At 46.7% G+C, this 23,518-nt stretch overlaps 1 protein-coding gene across 7 annotated transcripts in view; it reads left to right on the top strand.

Moving 5' to 3' along the window:
* The window catches only part of LOC115098471 (mitochondrial fission factor-like), a 59,885-nt gene extending 36,606 nt beyond the window's left edge, over positions 1-23,279 (top strand). For 4 of the 7 annotated variants that reach the window (XM_029614988.1, XM_029614985.1, XM_029614982.1 and 1 more), the window contains 3 exons: positions 18,193-18,255; positions 22,194-22,278; positions 22,885-23,279. In XM_029614988.1, the coding sequence (XP_029470848.1) occupies positions 18,193-18,255; positions 22,194-22,278; positions 22,885-23,016 (280 nt within the window). In that variant the 3' untranslated portion in view covers positions 23,017-23,279. The remainder of the gene's footprint in view (positions 1-18,192; positions 18,256-22,193; positions 22,279-22,884) is intronic. The other 3 variants (XM_029614989.1, XM_029614987.1, XM_029614984.1) reach the window with 1 other exon arrangement.
* Positions 23,280-23,518: the final 239 nt, after the last annotated feature.

Raw genomic sequence — 23,518 nt, 5'->3', positions numbered from 1 at the left:
TGGATGATATGAAAGTTTGATTCCCAGTCATCAGTTACTTATGAGCATAATCAGTCCTTCAGTATTATAGTCATCGAAGGACTTTCCTTTCCACCCCCTTCCTGTGGTTGGAACGATGGGAGTGCCTCTCCACTTGTTCTAAAAATTGTGGAGCCAGTAATGTTGTTGTTTGTCATCTGAGCCCATGAGATTTCAAATGATGCTGGTGTGAACAGTTAAGTGCAGAGTTGGAGAAAGGCAGGAAGATTTGGAGAGCTTCAGGAATGGGCTCCCACCTCTCCAATCATAGATGAAGGGGGTGGATGGCAAAAGGCAGGGAGAATGTCCGAGGCTATGGACCTTTTAGGCACGCCCCACCCCAGTATTGCAAGAGCCACAAGGATGTCCCTGCAACACATCTGCAGTTATCTAATAATAATTCAGAAAAAGAGAGCAAACAAATGATGAAATATAGCCTTTTAAGTTGGGTAAAAGAACTTAAGAAGTTGCCATACTGGGTCAGACCAAGGCTCCATCAAGCCCAGCATCCTGTTTCCAACAGAGTCCAATCCAGGTTACACGTACCTGGCAAGTGCCTTCAAAAAAGAACTAAAAACCTGGATGTTCACCAAAGCCTATCAAAACACCCTATGACTCTTTGATACATATTCCCTCCCTATCGACCCAGATAAACATGCAGACCCAATCCAAAAATATAATTTAATCTGTACAATTTACAATCAAGCTATGTTTATAGCGAATAAGATAACTGTTAACAAGCGTATGAATTTTTGAACACTGTTAATCACAAAACTTTGAAAACCGTTGTGATGGCGAAACCGAACGACGGTATATAAAACGCGATAAATAAATAAAATCCAATAGCAGCTATTCCCTAAGGGGTAGATTTTAAGAAAGTGCGCCTTCGCGTACTTTTGTTGGCGCACCAGGCGCAAACAAAAGAACGCTTGATTTTAGTAGATACGCGTGTAGCAGCTAAAATCCAGAATCGGCGCGCGCAAGGCTGCCAATGTCGTGTAGCCGGCGCGCCCGAGCCGCGCAGCCTGCCGCCGTTCCCTCCAAGGCCGCTCCTCAGAGGGAACTCGCTTTCGCCCTCCCCTCACCTTCCCCTCCCTTCCTATCTAACCCACCCCCCCTACCTTTTCGGGGGATTTACGCCTCCCGGAGGGAGAAGTAAATCCCCACGCGCCAGCGGGCCGCTAGCACGCCGAGACGCGACCTGGGGGCGGTTCCGGAGGGCGCGGCCACGCCCCCGGGCCCGCCCCCGAAATGCCGCGCCGATTCGACACGCCCCCCTCGAAAAACCCGGGACTTACGCAAGTCCCGGGGCTCTGCTGCGCCGGCAGGCCTATGGAACATAGGCGCACTGGCGCTCAAGGCCCTGCTCGCGTAAATCCGGGCGGATTTACGCGAGCAGGGCTTTTAAAATCCGCCCTAAGTCAGCTTCATTAATAGTAGTTTATGGATTTCTCCTTCAGGAACTTGTTCAAACCTTTTATTAAACCCAGCTCCACTAACTGCCCTAATCACATCCTCTGGCAATGAATTCCAGAGCTTAATTGTGTGTTGAGTGAAAAAATGTTTCTCCAATTTGATTTAAATGTGCTACTTGCTAACTTCATGGAGTGCCCCCTAGTCCCTCTATTATCTGAAATAATATTAATATCATATTTACCCATTGTAGTCCTTTCATGATTTTATAGACCTCTATTGTATTCCTTCCACACACACACCCCCCCCCCCCCCCCCCCCCCCCCCCCCCGGGCCAACCGTCTGTTCTCCAAGCTGAACAGCCCTAATCTCTTTAGCCTTTCCTCACAAGGGATCCCTGTATTATTTTGATTGCTCTTTTCTGTACCTTCTCTAGTGCAACAGTGTCTTTGAGATTCAGCGATCAGCATTTAGTTTATGTGAAATATCAATAACCTGTGCTTTCAGAAGTGAAAATGTGACCCAGGGAGTGAGAGAAAATGGGAGTCAAAAATGGAAGTTGAATGCACTGTTAATTTAAAAATCCACATCAAGGTCATGGGGAAGGATCTGGGTTAACTCCCAGGCAGGAGTCAGGAGCAGGCAGTGCTGGTGGCTGGCAGGTCTTCTGGAGGGTGGTGCACTGGGTCAGGAACAGGGTACTCTCATGAACAAGAAGTGCACTGGCAAGCCAGGGAAGACAATGAAAGAACAAAGACAGGGCAAGACCGAAAGAGTGTGCAAGGCAAGGAACACACAGGGCTAGGCCACTGGGAGATCCACAGGGAGCAGGAGCACAGCTAGGAAACAAATAGCCAGTAAGCCACATGAAGGCCTAGTCAGGGACAGGACAAGACGTGGAATACCCGCAGTCAAGAGAGGCAAGAGGCCAAAACAGGCAAGGACAAGATGATGAGCAAAGGCAGGGCAGACAAACCAGGAGGGTCTAAATAGAGGAGGACCTAGGCACAGGACAAGGTTATATAGGCAAGAGTACAAGAACAAAGGTAATACAGGAACAAGTACAGACAACAGGCTAAAAGCAGAGCAGAGATTCCCGGCCTAGGTGGGGAGTATTCTGTGAGGAGGGTTCTTATACGGCTGACCTTGCTGTATCAGTGCAACCTTCAAGGAGGTGGCTAGAGCGGGTCAGAGCGAGGCCCACTGATGGCCCTTACTGGTGAGGGGGTTGTCTAGCAGCCTGAACAGTGGCTTTGGAGTTCATCGAGGCAAGGGCACAGGCTTCATAGAAGAGAAGGCATACTCCCATAGATGGGAAGTTGCAGCTGTCCCCAGAGAGGATAGCTTGGGTACTGCTAACGCAGCTTGGACTGAGGTCCTGAGATGCGCTGTAGGAGCAACTTGGAGCGAAGTAGCTGGATCAGAATCTGTAGCTGGAATTTGGCCGAGCTCGGCATCCTAGAAACACGGTAGGCTCAGCCTGGGGCAGAGTTGTAGCAGGAACTGGCTCAGCTTGCTGTGGTGGTATAGCAAGGACTTGTCTATCTCGCTGTGGACGTGTGGTAAGACAAACTGAAGTCAAAGATATTGTAGGGTTTTTCCGAGGACTCAACAGCGGCAGTTGGATTCAGTGTGAATAGTCTTTGAATCAGTGGGCACTGCAGCCTGTAGCAAGGTCTCCAGTACTGCTGTAGAGAAGGTAGCCGGGGACCAAGTCCTGGGTGCTGGAACTGGCACAGCTTGGGATGGAGACTTGACTGCTATGGACGCAGTCCGGAACAGTCTCCTTGATGCTGCAATGAGCTTAGGCTGAAATAGTCTTCCCGGGTGCTGTGATTGGTGCAGCTGGAGCAGAGGCTTAGGTGCCACAGGAGAAGCTGGCTGGGGCAAGATTTCTGGCAATACCGTAGACAGAGCAACTTGGACGCGCGTTTTAGTCGCAGCAATGGGATTAGCTCGTCCAACCAGTGTGTAACTAATAACGCTCATCACATGTAAATACCATGTAGATGAGGCTATTAGCTATTACCCCAATGCAAAAAATCACCATGCGCCCGACACACGCTTTAACACGTAAAAAAAGTCTCTTGACGGTGGTCAGGTTAGGAAAAAGGATGCTCAATTTACTAGTCAGTTTTCCTAACCCACGCTTAGCCACATCCCCTGGGCGCCCGATGCCAAGGACGCTCTAGGAACAAATAATTGATCCCTAGCGTGTCCTTTTTAGCGCAGTAGCTCATTTACATATTAAATCAGGTGCCTAGGAAAAGTGGCTGTGCATGCATAAAAAAAGAAAAGGGGCTGCCCAGTTTGGACGAACATTTTATGCGCGGTTTATTGCAGCGGCCCTTCTGGTAGCAACACTGGGTTTCTGCGTTGGCATCTGTTGCAGTCCCCAGTAAAGAGCAGGAGTTGGAAGAGGTACAGGAAATAGAGGTGAGGAGAGGTTGTATCGGGGCATGAGTCCAGTTTCCAGGTTTTCCATTGGACCGACGCAGCTTGTGCACATTGGTCCCGCATGGGTTAATCTTAAATTGGAGCATTTCTGGAACAAGGAAGTAAAACTGACTTGCTTGACCATAGTTGCCTCTCCTGGAAGTTAGCATGGCTCAGCATGATGTCATGCCCGCAGAGGCTGATTTTGGGGATTACCTCAAGCAGGACCAGTGTAGGTATTCTGCCTGACAAGTCACCTTCCCTTCGGGTTGAGCCCTCCAATGCCGGTGGCTGGAAGGGGCAGTGCACTGTGTCAGGAACAGGGTACTCGCATGAATAAGGAATGTGCCGGCAAGTCAGGGAAGACAAGGAAAGATAAAGACGGGGCAAGACCAAAACAGTCTCCAGGGCAAGGAACAAGCGGGAAAGCTAAAGCCACCAAGAGACCTAGACAGGACATAGAAAGGCCACTGGGAGAGCAAGAGCACAGCTAGGAAACACACGAACAAGGGGGGGCTAGAGGAAAGCCTATTCAGGACAGGACAAGATATGGAATACACGCAGGTGGAGAGGACAAGAAAAGGAATATAGGCAAAGGCAGGGCTGACAGGCTAGGAAGGTCTAAACACAGGAGAACCTAGGCACAGAACAAGGGCAAGGTTTACAGGCAAAAGTACAAAGACAAGAGGCCAAAGGCAGAGAAGAGATGCTACATTGAGGTGGGGAGTATCATGTGAGGGAGGTTCTTTATAGGGCTGGCATTTCTGCATCATGCAATATTCAAGGCAGTGGCTAGAGCTGTTCTGAGTATGGCCCAGTGAGGGTCCCTGCTGGTGAGGGGCCTATCTAGCAACCAGATTCATTAGTCTGTTTGTCATGTAGTATTTGATGTTGATGATCGGTATATGTTTATTATTTTTACCCTATTTTACTTTTGTACATTGCTCAGGCTTACATATGTAAGAGAATCAATCAAGATAAATTAACTAAACTAGTAGTAAAGGGTGGCTAAGGTTGCTTCTCTGAAGATTGTACATAAATCTAACATTTTAGAGAAAAAATAGCGAAAAGGTTTCACAGCAGAACTGATTAGCCTGTGAGTAAACAAATTCCTCCTCCACTTGCCAGTTTGAGTGCAGTATTTTAGTGGCCACATTAGGAGAGAGAATTAGATTCTATGCAGACTTTCATATCTGTTGAATCAGTGGTAGAAAGATGCAAAGATGTGCCACTACATCCCTTCTTCAGATGCCATCTGTGGTCTCAAACATTTCTGTACTTCCACATCTTTGGGGTGGTATTGTTTTTGTCCAGTTTTAGAGCAAATTAATATAATTTCCTAGCTTGTAGCCAGATGGACTCAGGACCAGTGGGGTATGTGCTCTTCGCCAGGAGATGGGAGACGGAGTCAGATTTCAAAGCTGACGTCACCCTAGATATACCCCTGCAGTGACCTCGGCTCCTCAGTATCTTTCAGTCTTCTAGCAGATGCGGACACTATCCCACACACTAGCACAGTATTGGGAAAATTACAGCAAGAAGACAAAATTACCTTAAAGAAGATCGAGCCCCTGCTCTCCTGTGGTGATACCTAAGGGTCCCTCCCCCAGTTGAGAATTCCTGAGGTGATTTCCGATATCCCTGAGAAGTGTGCTTTGGTCCAGTAGCCGGTTCCCGGCGTGGACCAAAGCACACTTGCATCCGCTGCACACTATGCATCCGCTGCCTTTCAGCCCCCAGAGTGGCTGAAAGGCAGCGGATGCATAACTGAGTGCGGAAGTGAAGGTAAAACCCTCTTCCTTCCCCTCCCCCCCCCCTTCGCAGCTGGAGACCATCCGGCACACGATCGATAAGCGCCGAGACCAGAAGGTAAGCAGAAAACTTTAAATTCAGGTCTCCGGTCTCCAGAGCTCAGATTGCTGTACCGATTCCTCCTTCTCTTCCGGTGAGGTAACAAAGGGAGCACCAATCGGGTTGAGCAGCCTTGGTTGGGCTAGGCCACGATCCGTTGTAAGGGTCCACACACATGGAGACCCTCGGGGGGGGGGGGCGTCCGCACCATCTTTTCTTCTCGCCCGGTGGTACGTGCGGAGCAGGCCGGACAGCCGATGTGCCTAATTTATACGTGTCCAATACAGATGCACGCAGCGGCGCACACATTGAGCGCACACTGCATGCACAACTACAAGCGCAGCCACGCTTACAACTACACGCGCGCATTGAAATTCGTTACCTGTGCGCCTAGACATAGAGGCAATGGTACCGGTGTCCAAGAAGGCCAGAAGGCACTCTCTCTTTGCTCAGCCTGCCACATAAGAGCCGCGCAGCCTGAACTGGAGTCCTGCCTGTGTCAGCATTGCGAAGAAGCCCAGGGGGGACCAAAGCCTGGTCCCTCACTGTCTGAGGATGGGTCCGGAACTACTACATGCGATAGCTTCCCGGATCTATGCAATTCCGAGATGGCTTCTCTACAAGAGGGCATCTCAGGGGCCCCTACTTTGACTCCCCCTGGAATTAACATGGACCCGGGGATCTTCTCGTGGTTAGAATTTTTCCAAGGTCTGCAAGCCTTCGTTCAGGCGCAATCAGCCCTGGCTGCGTCCCGGGCTCAACCCCTGCCGAAAGCACAAGATCCTCCCAGTCCTACTCGGATGCCTCGAGACTTGCCTCGCCTAACCAAGAATTTCCCTGACAGGACCCAGACACCTCAGATGATGATGATGGCGGCTCCCTGGAAGAAGGAGAAATCCTTCCACGTCTGGATCCATACCGAACCATGCTTTGCTTCTTCCACAGGAATGAATTACCTGCCCTTATTTCCCAGACTCTGAAGATTCTGGGTATTCCAGGCACGGACCCTATGTCGGAACCAAAGAAGAACCCCATCTTGGTGTTCCTTCGTAAAGCCTCATGCTACTTCCCAATGATGGAAGCCATCCAGGAATTGATTGGCCTGGAGTTGGATACCCCGAAGACCAGCTTTAAAGGAGGTCGGGCCTTGGAAGCCTTAAACCTTCTGGAACCAGTGACTGCCTGCATTTTCCAAAAGTGGACACCATGGTCTGTGCCGTCTCAAAGCAAACAATCATTCCCGTTGAGAAAGGGGCTGCATTGAAGGATACTCAAGATAGACTATTGGAATCCATTCTTAAGCAGGCCTTCGCAACAGCAATGACACTGCAGATTGCTTCCTGTTGCACACTGGTGGCACGTTCCTGCTTGCTCTTTTCGAGAGAGGCAAATAACTCCAGAACGTATACCAGTTAGACGATGGAACCTGCAGTAGCCTTCCTGACGGATGCAAGCTCAGATCTGGTGCGTACCTCAGCTAGAGGAGTAGCCTCTGTAGTGGCAGCCAGAAGACAACTATGGCTGCGGAATTGGTCTGCTGACGTGACCTCTAAAGCGAATCTCACAAGAATGCCCTTTAAAAGATCTCTCTTAATTGGAAGCGAATTGGAGAAGTTAGCCAGCAAGTGGGGCGAATCTCCAGTGCCTCGGCTACCGGAAGACAGGGGCAAAAGATCCCAGCGCCCCTCCCCCAGAAGAACCAGGGGCAGAGGCTCGCAATGCTTTAGACCCTACAGGAACTCGCAGTTCCAGGCACCTCGTCCCTCCGGAAGGTTCCAGCCCTTTTGGAACCGACAGACCAAGAGAGGAACAGGCCCAGGGGCAGGCTCCAGCCGTGTTCCCCAATGAGAATGGGCCGACCCATCCACAGGAAGAGGAAATAGGGGGTCGACTTTCCCTCTTCTACCAAAGATGAGTTGAGATCATGTCAGACAAATGGGTACTAAACATCATTCGAGAAGGTTACTCTCTGGAGTTCCTCAGCATCCCTCGGGACAAATTTATGATGTCACCCTGACACTCCCACACCAAGAGACTGGCAGTGGAAGCCACTCTGACAAGACTACTCAGTCTGAAGGCAATAACTCAGGTTCCTACGCCCCAACAAAATACGGGGCGCTATTCCATCTATTTTATCATTCCCAAGAAGGAAGGATCATTCCGACCCATCTTGGATCTCAAGAACGTCAACAGTCATCTGCGGATACTCACTTCCGCATGGAGACTCTTTGCTCCGTAATAATGGCAGTACAACCAGGAGAGTCCCTAACCTCCCTGGACCTCTCTGAAGCCTACCTTCATATTCCAATCCATCAAGATCACCAGCGTCTTCTGCGCTTTGCGATACTGGTTCACCATTACCAGTTCAGAGTGCTACCCTTCAGCCTAGCAACCACTCCCAGAACATTCTCCAAAATTTTGGTGGTCGTGGCGGCAACACTGAGGAAGGAAGGGATCTTGGTACATATTTACCTGGACGACTGGCTGATCAGGGCAAAATCTAAAGAGCCGGCAGGTGACCAGCAGAGTCAAGAACCTACTGCGGGAGCTCGGTTGGGTCGTGAACACGGGCAAGAGCAGTCTGCAGCCCTCTCAGTCTCTAGAGTACCTTGGGCCCGTTTCGACACCAAACAGAACAAAGTCTTCCTCCTCCCCCGAGGCGAAGGAAGCTGATGGAACAATTACGACGATTGATGACCAATGTAGGCCCAAAGGTATGGGACTGTCTTCAAGTCCTTGGCCTCATGTCATCAACCCTGGAGGTCATCCCATGGGCAAGGGCCCACATGTGACTGCTCCAGTGCTCCTTACTGTCACGCTGGAACCTACTGTCCCAGGACTACTCAATTCGCCTCCAACTACCAGCAGAGATACGTTCTCAGCTGCAGTGGTGGCTACAGGAAGACCACCTAAGCAGAGGAGTAAGTCTATCCCCACCAAACTGGATCTTGCTCACCACGGATGCGAGGGTGGGGAGCCCACTGTCAGGAACTGACGGTCCAGGGACAATGGAGCAAGGAAGAGGTAGGATGGAACATAAACCGCCTGGAAGCTCGAGCAGTCAGACTAGAGTGCCTGTGATTCAGCCACAGACTCCGAGGCAAAGCGATTTGAGTAATGTCTGACAACGCTACAACGGTTGCCTACATCAACCACCAGGGAGGAACCAGGAGCCAGCAGGTGTTTCTGGAGATAGAGCCTCTCATGGCATGGGTGGAGATAAACCTACAAGGGATCTCGGCCTCCCACATCGCAGGAAAAGACAGCGTCTCAGCAGAGAGAGCCTAGACCCAGGGGAATGGACGCTGTTGACCACAGCCTTCCAACTGATAGCAAATCGCTGGGGCCTCCCAGCCATGGACCTACTGGCCACCTATCTCAGTGCTCCCCAGGTTCTTCAGCCGCTGACGAGAGCCACACTCCCAAGGGATCAACGCTCTCTTCCAGACCTGGCCAGAGGAGGACTTACTGTATGCCTTCCCCGCCATGGCCACTATTGGGCAAGGTCATCCGCAAGAGAGAACACCACAGGGGACTAGTTCTACTAGTGGCCCCGGATTGGCCAAGATGCTCACGGTACGCAGATATGCAAAGACTCCTTGCGGGGAGTCCTATGTGCCTGCCTCCACACAGGGATCTTCCCCAGCAGGGCCCGATTCTTCACAAAGATCATCTCTATTCTCTCTTATGGTCTGGCTCTTGAGAGGACTTGCCTGAAGAAGCGCGGCTACTCGAAGCCCGTGATTTGACACCCTGCTCTGAGCGAGCAAGTTCTCAACATCCCTGGCATACATACAGATCTGGAGAATATTTGAAGCCTGGTGCGAGGTCCCGAGATACTCCCGCGGACGGCCAAGATCTCCATGATTCTGGAGTTTCTACAGGATGGTATGAAGAAGGGGTTGTCACTCAACTCCCTCAAGGTACAAGTAGCCGCCTTCTCCTACTTCATAGCTGAAGTGAACGGTATCAGTCTATCAGTTCATCCGGGTTTGACCAGTTTCCTAAAAGGGGTTAAGCAACTTCGGCCATCCCTAAAGTGGCCACTGCCCCATGGCACCTCAATCTGGTATTAGACTTCCTAGCGGGGGCTTCCTTCAGACCAACGCGCACAGTCTGTCACTACGCCTCTTAACATTGAAGACTGTATTCCTGGTGGCAATATGTTCAGCTTATTGCATCGCCGAACTACAGGCATTATCCTGTCAGGAACCATACAGCTGTGCACCGTCCCCCTTCTTCCTACCGAAAGTGGTTTCCGAGTTTCATTTGAACCAGATCTCCTACCATCTCTGGATAAGCATAAGGACTCTGAAGACTCCCACCTTCTTCACCATCAAAATATTGGCAGACTCCTGGTGCGATACCTGGAAAGATCAGAACCGGTGCGCAAAACGGATGGCCTGTTCGTTCTTCATAGCAGGAAAAAACAAGGAGAAGCGGCCTTGCGGGCAACCATAGCCCGCTGGATCAAGGAAGTAATCAAGGCAGCCTACATAGAGGCAGGAAAGCCTTTTACGACTGCAAGTTAAGGCTCATTCTGCTAGGGCCCAGGCAGTATCTTGGGCAGAAACCAAGCTGCTGTCACCCGTCAAGATCTGTCGGGCAGCGACGTAGTCTTCCTACACATTTCTCCAGGTTCTACCGCCTGGATGTTCAGGCCCGAGAAGACGCAGCCGTCGCAAGGGCAGTACTAAGTGAGCCATGGGCAGCCTCCCGCCCTATCTGGGAGTAGCTTTTGTACATCCCACTGGTCCTGAGTCCATCTGGCTACACGCTAGGAAATGGAGAAATTACTTACCTGATAATTTCGTTTTCCTTGGTGTAGACAGATGGACTCAGGACCAATGGGTATAGTGTGCTCCTGATAGCAGTTGGAGATGGAGTCAGATTTCAATCTGACGTCAGCACTACATATACCCCCTGCAGGAAGCTCTGTTCTTCAGTACTCTCCTTGAAAAGCAATTGTGGATATATGTGTGTTTGAATAACTTGATTAACTTGGCCCACAGCTGCCCCAGAGAAGGAGGACCCCGGAAAGTGAACCTAGAGACTAAACAAATACGGGTAAGCCGTTGCCTACCTCTAGTTCAAGACACCTGCAGTTAGTCTGGTGTCAGCGTTAACTTAGTTGAGTGCACTGCCGGTTTCCAGTTTTTGAAACCAGTTTTTGAAACCAGTTGAATCAGTTTAATGAAGTTTAAGAAGTTTAATCAAATTGTTTATGCAAAGATATATATTCACAATGGCTTTTTGAGGAGGATACTGTTGGTGTTTGAGGTAGTTGTGGGTAGATCCTTGGGCCGATGGCAGATGACCACGCCCCCGGGGGAAGATCCCGAGAGGGACCATCGGTCAGGCTCAGAGTATGGAGACAGACACACACTAGTTCTTTTATTAAACAGTATATGGAACCACCAGAGGTGGCAGTAGTGAGCTGGAAGCGCCCGGCTGGGCTGTAGTCCCTCAAGTACTGGAACAGCGATCCTGGATAACTGAACTGTAGAGAAACTGAATATAGTGAGTAGGCAGGGTATGCAGAGTTCAGGAACAGAACCTTGACAGTAACACTCACACAATGTCTCATAGAAGCAGCCCAGGAGCTGGAATGAAGTAGGCCTGGTTCCAGGGAACGCTCTGAGAGAGAGATGGTAACTCACGGGTGTTGTAGGCAGCGAAGACTTCGAGGCAGAAGTGGTATTCAGTAGCAAGTCCGGGAACGTGGGCTCTCGAGTAGCGAGTACCGGTTCCAGACTGCGATCTGAAAAGCAAAGAGAAAGCGAGGCCCCCAAGGAACGGGTAGCCCTGGTAAAGTCTGAGGAGGCAGAGTAGCTAGGTATGTGGAGAGCGAATCCCATCCGCAGCAATACCTGGAGGAAGCTAGATAAACCTTTCCTTTCCAATCCTTTGCTAACTCGATTAGTTAGCGAATTCAGAGACCTTAAATATCCGGTGAGGATGACGTCACCTCAGGGGGATGCCCCTGAGGTTCGCGCCACTGCTGGTACTTCAGTCGGGGCCGCGCACGCGCCCTTAGGCTTCTAGGAAACATGGCGGAGTGCAGCATCCAGCCGGTCCGGGGATGCCGGAGGGGAACGGCAAGATGACGCCGCGGCAGCCAAACTTCCAACAGGCAAAGAGGGAGTCACCAAAGAGGTAAGGCGGGCGTAGTGGAGACGTCGGGCAGCGAGGGTCGCAACAGATACTGAGGAGCTGAGGTCACTGCAAGGGTATATCTAGGGTGATGTCAGCTTTGAAATCTGACTCTGTCTCCCATCTGCTAGCAAAAGAGCACATAACCCACTAGTCCCGAGTCCATCTGTCTACACTAAACAAAATTATCAGGTAAGTAATTTCTGCATTCTATTAAAATTAATAAATTGTGTTGCTAGTTGCTTAACTTTCTGCTTCCCTTAATGGTAACTGATATCTTACAGTTCCTTAGCGTTTGGGTAAGTCAATCCCAATGAGTGGGTTATGCATCTCTGCCAGCAGAATGGAGACGGAGCCAAAGCTGACATCACAGCCATATAGTCCCACCAGTATTCTCCATCTCCATTAGATGGTGGGCTTGCAATTCCCTTTGGGGGATTGCCAGTGAGTGTAAAAAAATAAATAAAATAAAAAGATGGAAAGGAGGTGTCTGTGTAGCACTGCTTGCCACCTGAGGTGATACCATGCGGTCCCTCCCTCAGAGTGCCTTCAGTCTGGTAGCTTTGACTGGTGTGAACCTAAATTCCAATTAGCAGTTGCAAGCCGAGAGAGGCTCAGTGTTGAAGGCTTTTAGCCCTCTCCCCCCGTAGCCGGGACCTGTTACTGCTCTCAGCCAGGGAGGGCTCAGCTTAGTTTAAAATTTTTAACTTTTAAGAAAATAAAGTCAGTGACAGGAAGACAGCAGGAGACGTGTCTGTTTCTTCTGCATTCAGCTGTCCTGCTCAAGTCTCTGGGGTTCTGTGAGGTGAGAAGAGAATGCAAGCATGGTGGGTTGAGCAACTGGCTAGACCTCACTTTCAGGCTTCTCCCATTTTGGTGTGTGGTAGGCCGCGGGGTACTTCCGAGCGGTTTTTTTGCTGCAGACCATCGGCGCGCACTTGCGCATCTGAGTGTGTTTCCATTAACATAAGAACATAACTTGCCCTGCTGGGTCAGACCAAGGGTCCATCAAGCCCAGCATCCTGTTTCCAACAGAGGCCAAAACCAGGCCACAATAACCTGGCAATTGTTTGTGCATGCAGTTTGGGTGTTCTTCCTTCTGGACGCTTATCTTGTATGCCCAGTTTATGCGTTGGTTCTGGGTGTCCAGTAGGACAAGTAGCCTCTGCGCTTGGGCTTGGACGCACATTTTTTGTGTCCATATTAAGTGTACTTGTAAGCGTGGGGAAGTTAGGCATGAGCCTTCATTGGGCTATGCGCTTACAGCATGGTGCCCCCAGCAAAAAAACCTAAGTGCCTGTCTATCTGTGCTGCCTGCCACATCAGAGCCATTCAGCCGGAGCTTTCTTTAAGCGTATTTAAGCACTGTCTGGATGCTTGGAGATTTGCCTCCTTCCGATTTTGCCAACAGTGGTCCTTCTCCTCAGTCTGAGGGTAGTGGGACCAAGGGAGTCACTGCAAGGTTGTCTCCTCCCCTGATTGGTCCGCGGGTTGAGTCCTCAGGGGACTCTGGCTCGCAGGATGTCAGGTTCGGGCCAATGGGACCTGGAATGGGCTCAGTTTCCTTTTTCCTGGGTGGAATTCTTCTAGCGATTGCAGACATTCTACAGGGCTGGTCTGCTGAAGTGGCAGTTCCTACTAAGGTAGGTCTTGGCACTCAGAGTGCTCCTCCGCCTGTCTCCATGGTTGTGCCAGTAGCTCAGTGCAGTCTGACAGAGCTCGAATGCAAGTGAATCAGGACAATACCGATAATGACTGTGGGGGATCTTCTTGTGAAGAAAGGACTATTCCCCAGATTTGGTGCCATATAGAACTCTTCTACATTTGTTTTAGAGAGATGAGTTGCTGGGACTGATATCTCAAACTCTGAAGACCCTTGGAATGGTTGGGCCTGACTCCTTGGGGACGCAGAAGGAGGATCCTATTTTGGTCACCCTGTGCAAAGTCTCTTGTTTCTTCCCCTCTTGGATGCAATCAATGAGTTGATTGATCTGGAATGGAATGTGCCAGAAGCGTCCTTTAAAGGAGGATGCATTTTAGTGGGTTTATACCCCTTGGATCTGCAGGCCAGAGAGCAGTTGCATTTCCCAAAGGTGGATGCCTTGATGTGTTCTGTCACAAAACATACCACCATCCCGGTAGAGGAGGTGCGGCTCTGAAGGATGCTCAGGATAGGAAGATTGAGGCTATCCTGAAGCAAGTCTTTGAGGCAGTGACAATGAATTTGCAAATTACTTCTTGTTGCACCTTGGTAGCTGGGGGCTGTCTTGTGACTTTGTCAAGAGTCTGGCAGCGTTGGATCCGATTTAGGACCTATGGTAGAACCAGGGGCCGCCTTCTTGGTTGATGCAGGCTGTGACTTGGTATGTACAGCTGCTTCAATTATTGTGGCCAGGCGACAGCTGTGGCTGCACAATTGCTCTGCAGATACTATTCAAAGTCCAATCTGACTAAGCTGCCTTTCAAAAGCTTGCTTTTGTGTGGCAGTAAATTGGAAAAAATGGCAAGTAAATGAGGAGAGACCCAGGTACCGCGTTTGCCAGAGGACAGTTTCCCTGACTTCTCAGGCAAGTGGCTGCTTTTGAGACTACATGCATTTTCGGCCTTATAGAGGAGGTTCTTCTCGGAGATCCCATCCCTTGTACAGATCTCAGTCCTTTCGCCCCCGAGGTCCTCGAAAGGATATGGGGTCCAGAGGCGGAGCCCCTCGGTCTTCCCAATGAAGGTTTGCAGGCTCACCTGGTGGTGCAGAAGATAGGTGGTCTACCCCAGTTTTATCACAGGTGGGCCCAGCTTACTTCAGATCAGTGGGTTCTCGAAGTGGTTCAGAATGGTTATGCTCTAGAATTTCTTTGCATGCTTTCGGATGCCCTCATGGTCTCTCCATGCAACTCACCTCAGAAGAGGGTAGAAGTAGAAGCAACATACAATGACTGTTGATTCTGAAAGCAGTGATCCCTGTTCCCGAATTGCAGCAAAATATGGGCCAATATTCCATTTATTTTGTCGTGCCCAAGAAGGAAGGGTTATTCCATCCCATACCGGATTATCAAGGGCATCAGTTGACATCTACGAGTCACGCATTTCAAGATGGAAACTGTGCGCTCTGTCATAATGGCAGTTCAAGCAGGAGAGTACCTCTCCTTGAACTGATGGAGGTGTTCCTGCATATTCCCATCTGGTAGGAACATCAACAGTTCCTCAGATTTTCCATCCTAGATCGTCATTACCAGTTTCAGGCCTTGCTTTTCAGACTAGCCACAGTGCCCAGGACCTTTACCAAGGTCATGATAGTGGTAGTGGCAGCCCTTTGCAAGGAGGACATTCTAGTTTACCCTGTCTGGGTGATTGGTTGATTTGATCCAAGACATTGGCAGAGTCTTCACATTTCCTGCAGGGTGGCTTCCTTGCTACTGGACCTAGGCTGGTTGGTGAATCTGCCCAAGAGCAATTTGCAACTGTCTTGCACCCTGGAGTATCTTGGGGTTCGATTCTATATAATGCAGGGCAGAACGTTTCTGCTGGAGTCTCAGATCCACTCATTGGTGCTGCGAGTCCAGTCCCTGCAGAACTGTGTTCGGCGGATTATGTGGTCTTATCTACAGGTCCTGGGATTGATAGCTGCCACATTAGAAGTGATTCCCTGGGCAAGGGCACATATGTTCCCTCTTTAGTGCGCCTTGCTCTCCCAATGGAGTCCTTAGTAGCAGGACTATGCGGTGCGGCTGAACCTTCTATTAGAGGTGAAATTCCAGTTGAACTGGTGGTCACATGCAGACCATCTCAGGAAGGGAATTCCCCTGATGACTCCAGATTGGTTGGTACTCATGACAGATGCATGCCTTCGGGGCTGGGGAGCTCGCTGTCAGGAGTTAGTGGTGCAAGGGCGCTGGAATGCAGTGAAACATCAACAGATTGGAGGCATGAACAGTTTTGTTGGCATGCCTGCGGTTCACAGAGTGGCTAGAGGCTGAAACAGACTGGATAATGTCAGACTGCGACAACAGTGGCTTACATCAATCATCAGGGTGGAACCAAGAGTCAACAGTTATTGGAGGAGATAGATGTGCTCATGGTATGGGTGGAACAGCAACTCCTAAGAGATCCACTTCTCCCATTGCCAGAAAGGACAGTATCGGAGCTGATTTTCCTCAGCAGGAGAAGCTTGAACCCAGGAGAATGGGAGCTGAAAGACTAGGCTTTTCAGCTCCTGGTAGTCCACGGGGGCCTACTGCATCTAGATCTTTTGGCAAATTTCAACAAAGCAAAAGTTCCATGCTTCTTCAGTCACAGGCGGGACCCAAAAATGATGGGCATAGAAGTTTTTGTTCAGGAGTGGCCAAATGGTGCCCTGCTGTATGTGTTCCTACCTTGACCTTTGATAGGCAGGCTGGTACAGAAGATTGCAAGTCAAACCAACACTGTCCTTTTAGTAGCTCCAGATTGGACTCAAAGGCATTAGTACACTGACCTCCAGCTACTGTCTTGGATGGATCTCTTACGTCAGAGGCCCATTCTGCACAAGGATCCAGGTCTGTTCTCTTATGGTTTGGTCTTTGAAAGGGCTTGGCTGTTGAAATGCAGTTATTCACCTTCTGTAATTTCCACTCTTCTTTGGGCCTAGAAATTTTCTACTTCTCTAGTTTATATTAGAGTGTTTGGAGGGTTTTTGAAGCCTGGTGTTCTGAGCGAGGATACTCAACAGCTCAAGGTGGATATTCATTTGATTTTAGAATGTTTACTGGATGGTTTGCTTAAGGGTTTGGCCCTTAATACCTTGAAGGTTCAAGTTGCGGCACTGGCTTGTTTTAGGGGAAGTCAATGGAGGGCCTTTGTCTGGATGTCCTGTTTCTTGTGGGGAGTTAAACATCTTCACACACACACCCCCCCCCCCCCCCCAATTGTGCCTTTGTGGGATCTTAACTTGGTCCTCAGGTTCTTGGCAAGTCCAACTTTTCATCTGCTGTGTACTCTTTCCTTACGGCTGCTTACTTTTGAAGACAGTTTTTCTGGTAACAATCTGCTTAGCATGTCTGGTCTCTGAGCTGCAGGCTCTTTCCTGCCTTGAGCCTTTTCTCTGTATGACTCTGGGTGTGGTTCAGCTTTGGACTGTGCCTTCCTTTTTTGCCTAAAGTGATTTCAGACTTTCATTTGAATCAGTCCATTTCTCTGCCTGCCTTAGACAGGGACAGCGACAGCGATAGCGATGAAGCCGAGTACCGCCTTTTGCGTTCCTAGGACATCAGCTGTCATTTACTGCAGTACTTGGAAGTGACTAAGACTGTTCAGAAGTCTGATCGCCTGTTTGTTCTCAGTGGAGGTAAGCAGGGAGCACCAGCGACGCAGGTGATGATGCCCGCCTGGTTAAGGAGATCATTACGGCAGCCTATATGGCTTCTGAGGTTGACTTATCGAAGCAGATTAGACCACATTCCATGAAGGCTCAAGCAGTATCGAGGGCAGAGCTCTGTTTGTTGCTTGCTGAAATTTCTGAGCAATGACTTTGTCATCTTTACACACCACCTCCAAGCATAACCGCTTGGATGTTAGGGCTAGGGAGAACACCGCTTTTGCACAGGCAGTTTTGACTGGGCTGCTGGCAGCCTCCCATCCTTTTCAGTATTAGCTTTTGTATATCCCACTCATTGGGGTTGACCACCCGAATGCTAAGGAAGAAAAAATTGCTACTTACCTTATTTACTTTCCTTTAATGAAAGGTACCTGCCCTCGCTGCCGGAGTTGGATTTTGTGGTTAGCCTTTTTAGGATGAGCGATGCAGAGTAGGATTCCTGCTCTTCGTTGATAACTGGTTAGTTTTCCAGATATGTTCCTTCTTTTGGCTGAGCTCAGTGTTACTGTTGGTTGAGAAACAAGAATGGTTGCCTGTTGCTACTAATGTTAGTTTAATCAGGTTTGTCGGCAGTTTGGTTTTTCCAGAGAATATTGGTGGACTGATGTCGGGGCGGGACTGTATAGCCGTGACGTCTACTTTGCTCCGTCTCCATCTGCTGGCAGAGGTGCATAACCCACTCGTTTGGGATTGACCTACCCTTCACTAAAGAAAAAGAAATGATCAGGTAAGTAGTAATTTCTCCTTTAGCTTTTTTATAATATTTAAGATTAAAAAGTCAGACTGAAAACTTGCATGATGACCATAATTAATGAAAATGAAAGGAAATAGTTTTGAAATACAATGCCATCATAATCATGTTGACGTTTTTCATTGTCCATTTTGTGGTGGTTCTTGTAACCTGCTTGCTCTCTGTCATTCTGTTTCCCAACTCTGTCCTTGTGTCTCCTTTCTGCAAAAACCTGCCCCAGGCCAGTGCTGCGTGGTGGTTCAGCTGCTGCCACTTCCTCTAGCTCTCATCATGACAACACCAGGTAAACCTGTTTGTTTGGCTGTGGTGCATACACATGGGCTTGGCATACAGTGCACTAATTCGGCAGCATTCTTTCATGTTATATTGCTTTTTTCTGGCACTTCGGTAAATAGAAAAGTAATAGGTGTCATTCAGAATATTTTTTTTGTCTTTGTCCATGGGTAATCCAGGGTTTTGTGTTTTTTTTCCCCACCGATGTGGTTCGATTTTAAATAATGCTTAAGCAGACTTAAGCTTTTTATCAACTCTGCCAATTCACGCTTGGTGCTTTCTGTGTTTTAATGACGAGCATTGAAAAAGCAAACTCTCTGGAGGAGAAAGCATGTTAATATCTGAAGACTATACTGAAAAAGGGAGATCTGGGTGCAGTAGAATAAAAACTTTCATAAACGAGCCCTTGAATGATTTGTTCTTGGGACTTGCACGACTAAGATACTTTTGGATGGTGACTCTTATCCATTTTGTTTTTGTTTGTTTGATAGATACTTAACTCAGCAGTGCAATTTTTATGTTATGATTGAAAAGTCACTTTCGTTTGGTCAATTCAGAAGTTGACCAAGCTAAAATACCTTCTCGGATACATAATACTACATCCAAAAGAAGAAGGGGAAAAACGGGTTTAGTAAAAGTTGGGTTCTGGCTAATTCAAGGTTTGATATGTGCTGAGGACATATTGCTTCCTATGTGGCATCCCAGTACCCTGCTGAGTATCACAAACCTGCATGGTGCTGTAGCTGCTCTGGGAAAAGGTTAGCGGGCATCTGGATACTATGAGAAACACATTGTTAGTGTTTGGGAGGCATGTTTGTTATGGTCAACTTTTGAGTCTGCCTGGGTGAAATTCTTTCTTATAGTGATACTGTTAAGCATTTAATCAGAATTGGGTGGCTCTGATGCAGAGAAGCAATAGCACTTGTTCAGTCGGATGGGCCAGCCCTGTTTGTACATTTTTGCTATTGCCCCACAGAAGAGGCTCAAGCAGTGACATTAATAAGTTGTTCTTTCTTTTTGTACATACTCAGAAATTTTGCAGTGGATGAATTACTTACAGTATATAATTTTTATTTTTTTTTTAATTCATCTTGCTTTCTACTATGGTTGCAAATATATGTAGATTGAAGCAACATGACTGGTCCATCCTGCAGAACTTAAATGAGCTCCCTTGGATTATAAACAGATGTCAGCCATTGCAGCTCGGCACTCCAATGCCTTTCTTGCTTCAAATTTAGAATGATGGAGGGAGGTGGATGCAAAATCGCAAAATATTGGAGTAGCATTTTTTTTTTTAAAACATTTGTGTGTGTTCTAATTATACCAACCTTTTCCTTTGTTCCTTCAAAGGAGACCAGTAAACTTGATTTAAATATGAATTTAAGTCAGCATGAAGTTAAATACAATGATGTATTTACAGTTGATATGTTCTTACATTGTTCAGATTAGTGAAAGTTCAAACTGCTAAAATAACTAGGAAAATGTGCTCAAACATAAAGAGAAAGTAGCAGTTATCCTAAGTGCTTTATTTAGAAAAACCTTCCAAGCACATTTCTGAATGTTGCCTTTACACATAGCATCTTTCTGGAGCTCGTAAGATGCACTCTTTAACACAAGTATTAAAAAGTGTGCTAGCAGCACATTTTGAGAGTAAAGTAATGCACAGCATACCCTAATTTAAGTATGAAGTTCCTCCCTGCCATGGTGTGCTTAGAACAAACCCACCTGACGTCGTTGACAAGGAGAAACCACCTACCATGTGCAAAGATTTCATGTAGGAGGCACGTGAAACATGGTCTCCTGTTACCTAGTAATCAAAAGCACAGTATATGAGGGAATATTTGAGTAAAATTTACCAATCCTTTTCTGCTTTACAGAGATCGCATTTTATAAATGCAAAACTATAAAATAATCTCATAACATCAGAATTTGATCAACCTCTTTCATATTGGCTTTTGCCAAACCTTCTAATTTCATCCTTTTTTTTTTTTTTTCTGCTGATACTCTTTCTGGTTTTTTGGCACTTAAGTTCAGTATCCAAAGAATCAACATTGTTGAACTTTGTGATACTGAAAAATAAGAATTTTTTTTTTATTTAAGATAGATCTGAAGTAATTTGAAACAGGTAAAAATGCCTAATAACACACATTCTCTTCTTTTTCATTATTATGTATTAAGGAGAGACACTGTCCCTCCATCCTTAATTCTGCCGGCATAGTGAAAGAATAGTGCAGACTTGAGGGTTGCTATGGGGTAGGGGAGGCCTGGTATTTGGGCATGAAGCTAGCCTCCAGGAAGAGATTTAATGGTATTACCAAGTACATTTTGAGCCATGCCATTACAGCAGTCACAAAGAATGCATGTGGAACTTTTTCTGTATTTCCAGAGAATACAGGTTTCCAAAGGCAATAAAATTTACAAATGGGCTAGGAAATGATGGATGAATATTATGCTTTGGTGCTGACACGTTAAGAATTTGTAGCATACATTCAGATTTTGGCGAAATAACGAAAATAAAAAACAAACTAGTAAAAAAATCAAATTACCACAACTAAGCAATCCAGTTTACATGTCTGGCTGCAGACCAAAATAAAATTGGAAACACTAAAAAAAAAAATAAAAAGAAATAAATTACTGTCCTACCTAATCACGCCTAATGAAGTACAGAAAGGGTTCATATTATTGGGCACATTAATAACTGACCCTAATGGAAATGGCACAGAAACTTGGCACCTGGCAGTTGGGAACAGCACAATGTTATTGGCATGAGACATTGTGATTCTGTGACTCATTAAATTACCTCTCTTGTTGTTTCCAGTTGGAGGGGTATGAAGTGGCTACTGAGTGGTGTCCATTAACCTAAAATGTCCGCTTTCTAAGGCACCCATAGGAAACTCCATTACTTGACAAAGAGCTTCCCAAATGATTCCACAAAAACCTGTCCAGCAGGCATCCTATTGCAGTGTGTTCTGAGGACATTGGACATAACACATCCCAGGCAAAGTCTGTAATTGTAGCCTGGTAGCTTCCAAGGGGACTGAGATGCCCCTTTCCATATAGGGGATGATGCATCTCCAAGGCCCTACTGGTGATTGCATTGTGCCACAAAGCCATGCATGTAGATCTTTGTTCCTAAGGAGTTCTTTACTATGGAATTAACGTCAGGACAATTTATGTTGCAGTAGATAGAAACCGATATGGAACTATCCATGCTTTGTCATGGTGTAGGACACAACCTCTAAACAAAAATCCTTTTACAGGATCAACTAGTACTTTCTCCAGTTTCAACTAAAGGTGACTCAGTTACTTGATGATAGTGAGTCTTTATTTGTCATGCCCTCCTTCAATCTCTTTCCATGTATTGCTGTTGCATCCAAAAGTAGTTTGCATGGATATCTACTGCACTGTCGACTTGATGCCTTGCTCCCAAATATACACCACAATGTTCTGCTTGTGTTCTCTGAACTTTTCAAGAACTATCCCAAATATCGCATGGAATGGTGATCAGACATTGTATACTTTCACTCTTATCTCCCTTGCAGACACTGTCATGGTAAACTTGATCATTCCTGAGTTTATATTGTACTAATCCTCCTTGCGATTTGCTTTTCTAGTGGTTTCTCAGTAGGAGTATTCCAAGGAACTACTGCTCACTCCATTTTTTACATGCAGATGGAGCCTTTCAAGCCCTCTGCTCCTCTTTCCAATCTGAGGACCAACCCCAGCTCCTTGGACCTCCAAAGGTTTCTAATGCTCATTCAGTGGAACAGAGCATTTATGCACTGCAAATTAGAGATGCTCTCTAATATCTCTTAGCTAGATTTAAATAGTACACGGAACCTCTGGTAAGCACAGTGGCTCCTTACATAAGTGTTTATTAGTGATGAGCAGTCAGCATATTTTCTGACCTTTCCTACATATTATACCTTTTCCTTATTCTTTATTCAGGTATGGGATGTCAAATTTAAATTCTATGCTTGAAGGAACTCCTGATGACATGTCTGTTGTGGATGCTGCTTCCTTGAGAAGACAGGTTTGTGTCACACTGCCAGCTGAGCTTAAATACTCAAAGGTCATCTTTTAAAGTATTGTTTATTTAATTGGCTTGAATTTCTTCTGTATAAAAAAAAAACACAGGGGGAAAAACCCTAGATTTTAATTCTGTTTGGCTTTTTAAAATTTATTTGCAAAGCATCAAGCTTGGAGTATTGAAAAGAAAGTTTAATGCTCTCACATCTACTTAAGTCAGTTTGAAGTTGACTGTTACTGTCTGAAATTAAGCAATAGTTCCTTCTTTGGGCTGTATTGAAAATGAACCGTCAATGGATGCTGTTAAAGGGCAGTTGGCAGTCTTAGGAGTAAAGGGAGGGTTTTGAAACAATATTGAGCCCAGATGCATCTATTTTTGGAAGTTATTAGCAATTTTGTTTGTATTTTTGACATTTTTATTTTTATTGCTATTCATTGTTTATTTGCCTTATTGATGTGTATTTTTGTTGAACTGTGTAAGCCTATTTTTAGGCAACTAAATTGAAATAAATGAAAACTCTAGTTGGTTTGAAAGCATGTGTGTGTTTTTTTTCAGAGATTGTTTGCAATTAACATATAATAAACTATAAACTTTATTTCCTTTTCCTAGATAATTAAACTAAATCGTCGCTTGCTGCTTCTGGAAGAAGAAAATAAAGAACGTGCCAAAAGAGAAATGGTCCTGTACTCTATTACTGTGGCTTTTTGGCTACTCAACAGCTGGCTGTGGTTTCGACGTTAGAACTCTGTTTATAGAGTTTGTGGAGGTAGCTGGAAGTGTGAAGAACTAGTAACTCTTTCTGTCTGCGCTATATGCTAAGTTATATTTCATGCACTCAGAATGTCATTCAAAAAAAAAACAAAACATATCAGATTATAACAAGAAAGGGACGTTACGTGGCTCAGTTGTATTTATTTTCTTTAGCACTGCGTAAAATGTCCTGTGATACCTTAACTTTGCATGTCTTTATGTAAATATGCATTAAGCTATTTAAAAGAAAAAAAGAAAGTTTGGCTTTCTGGAAAGAATGAGGACAAGCTACAGGAATAATCCACTGGGACAAAATAATCATTGTATGTATGAAGTGAACACACTAGAATATATTGAAAAGTATTATTTTGTTGTCATTATTTTCCATTGTTAATGAATTTTTTTTTTTTTTTTTTTTAAATGGGGGGATTTCTGCACTCTGCTTTACTTCCGCACACACTGGAAGCCACACATGATGCCAGACACAAGATAT

Source organism: Rhinatrema bivittatum, chromosome 9 (genome assembly GCF_901001135.1).
Source record: "Rhinatrema bivittatum chromosome 9, aRhiBiv1.1, whole genome shotgun sequence".
Classification (NCBI taxonomy): Eukaryota; Metazoa; Chordata; class Amphibia; order Gymnophiona; family Rhinatrematidae; genus Rhinatrema; species Rhinatrema bivittatum.
Note: the sequence above shows the minus strand (reverse complement) of the source record. Positions and strands in the feature narration are given on the sequence as shown.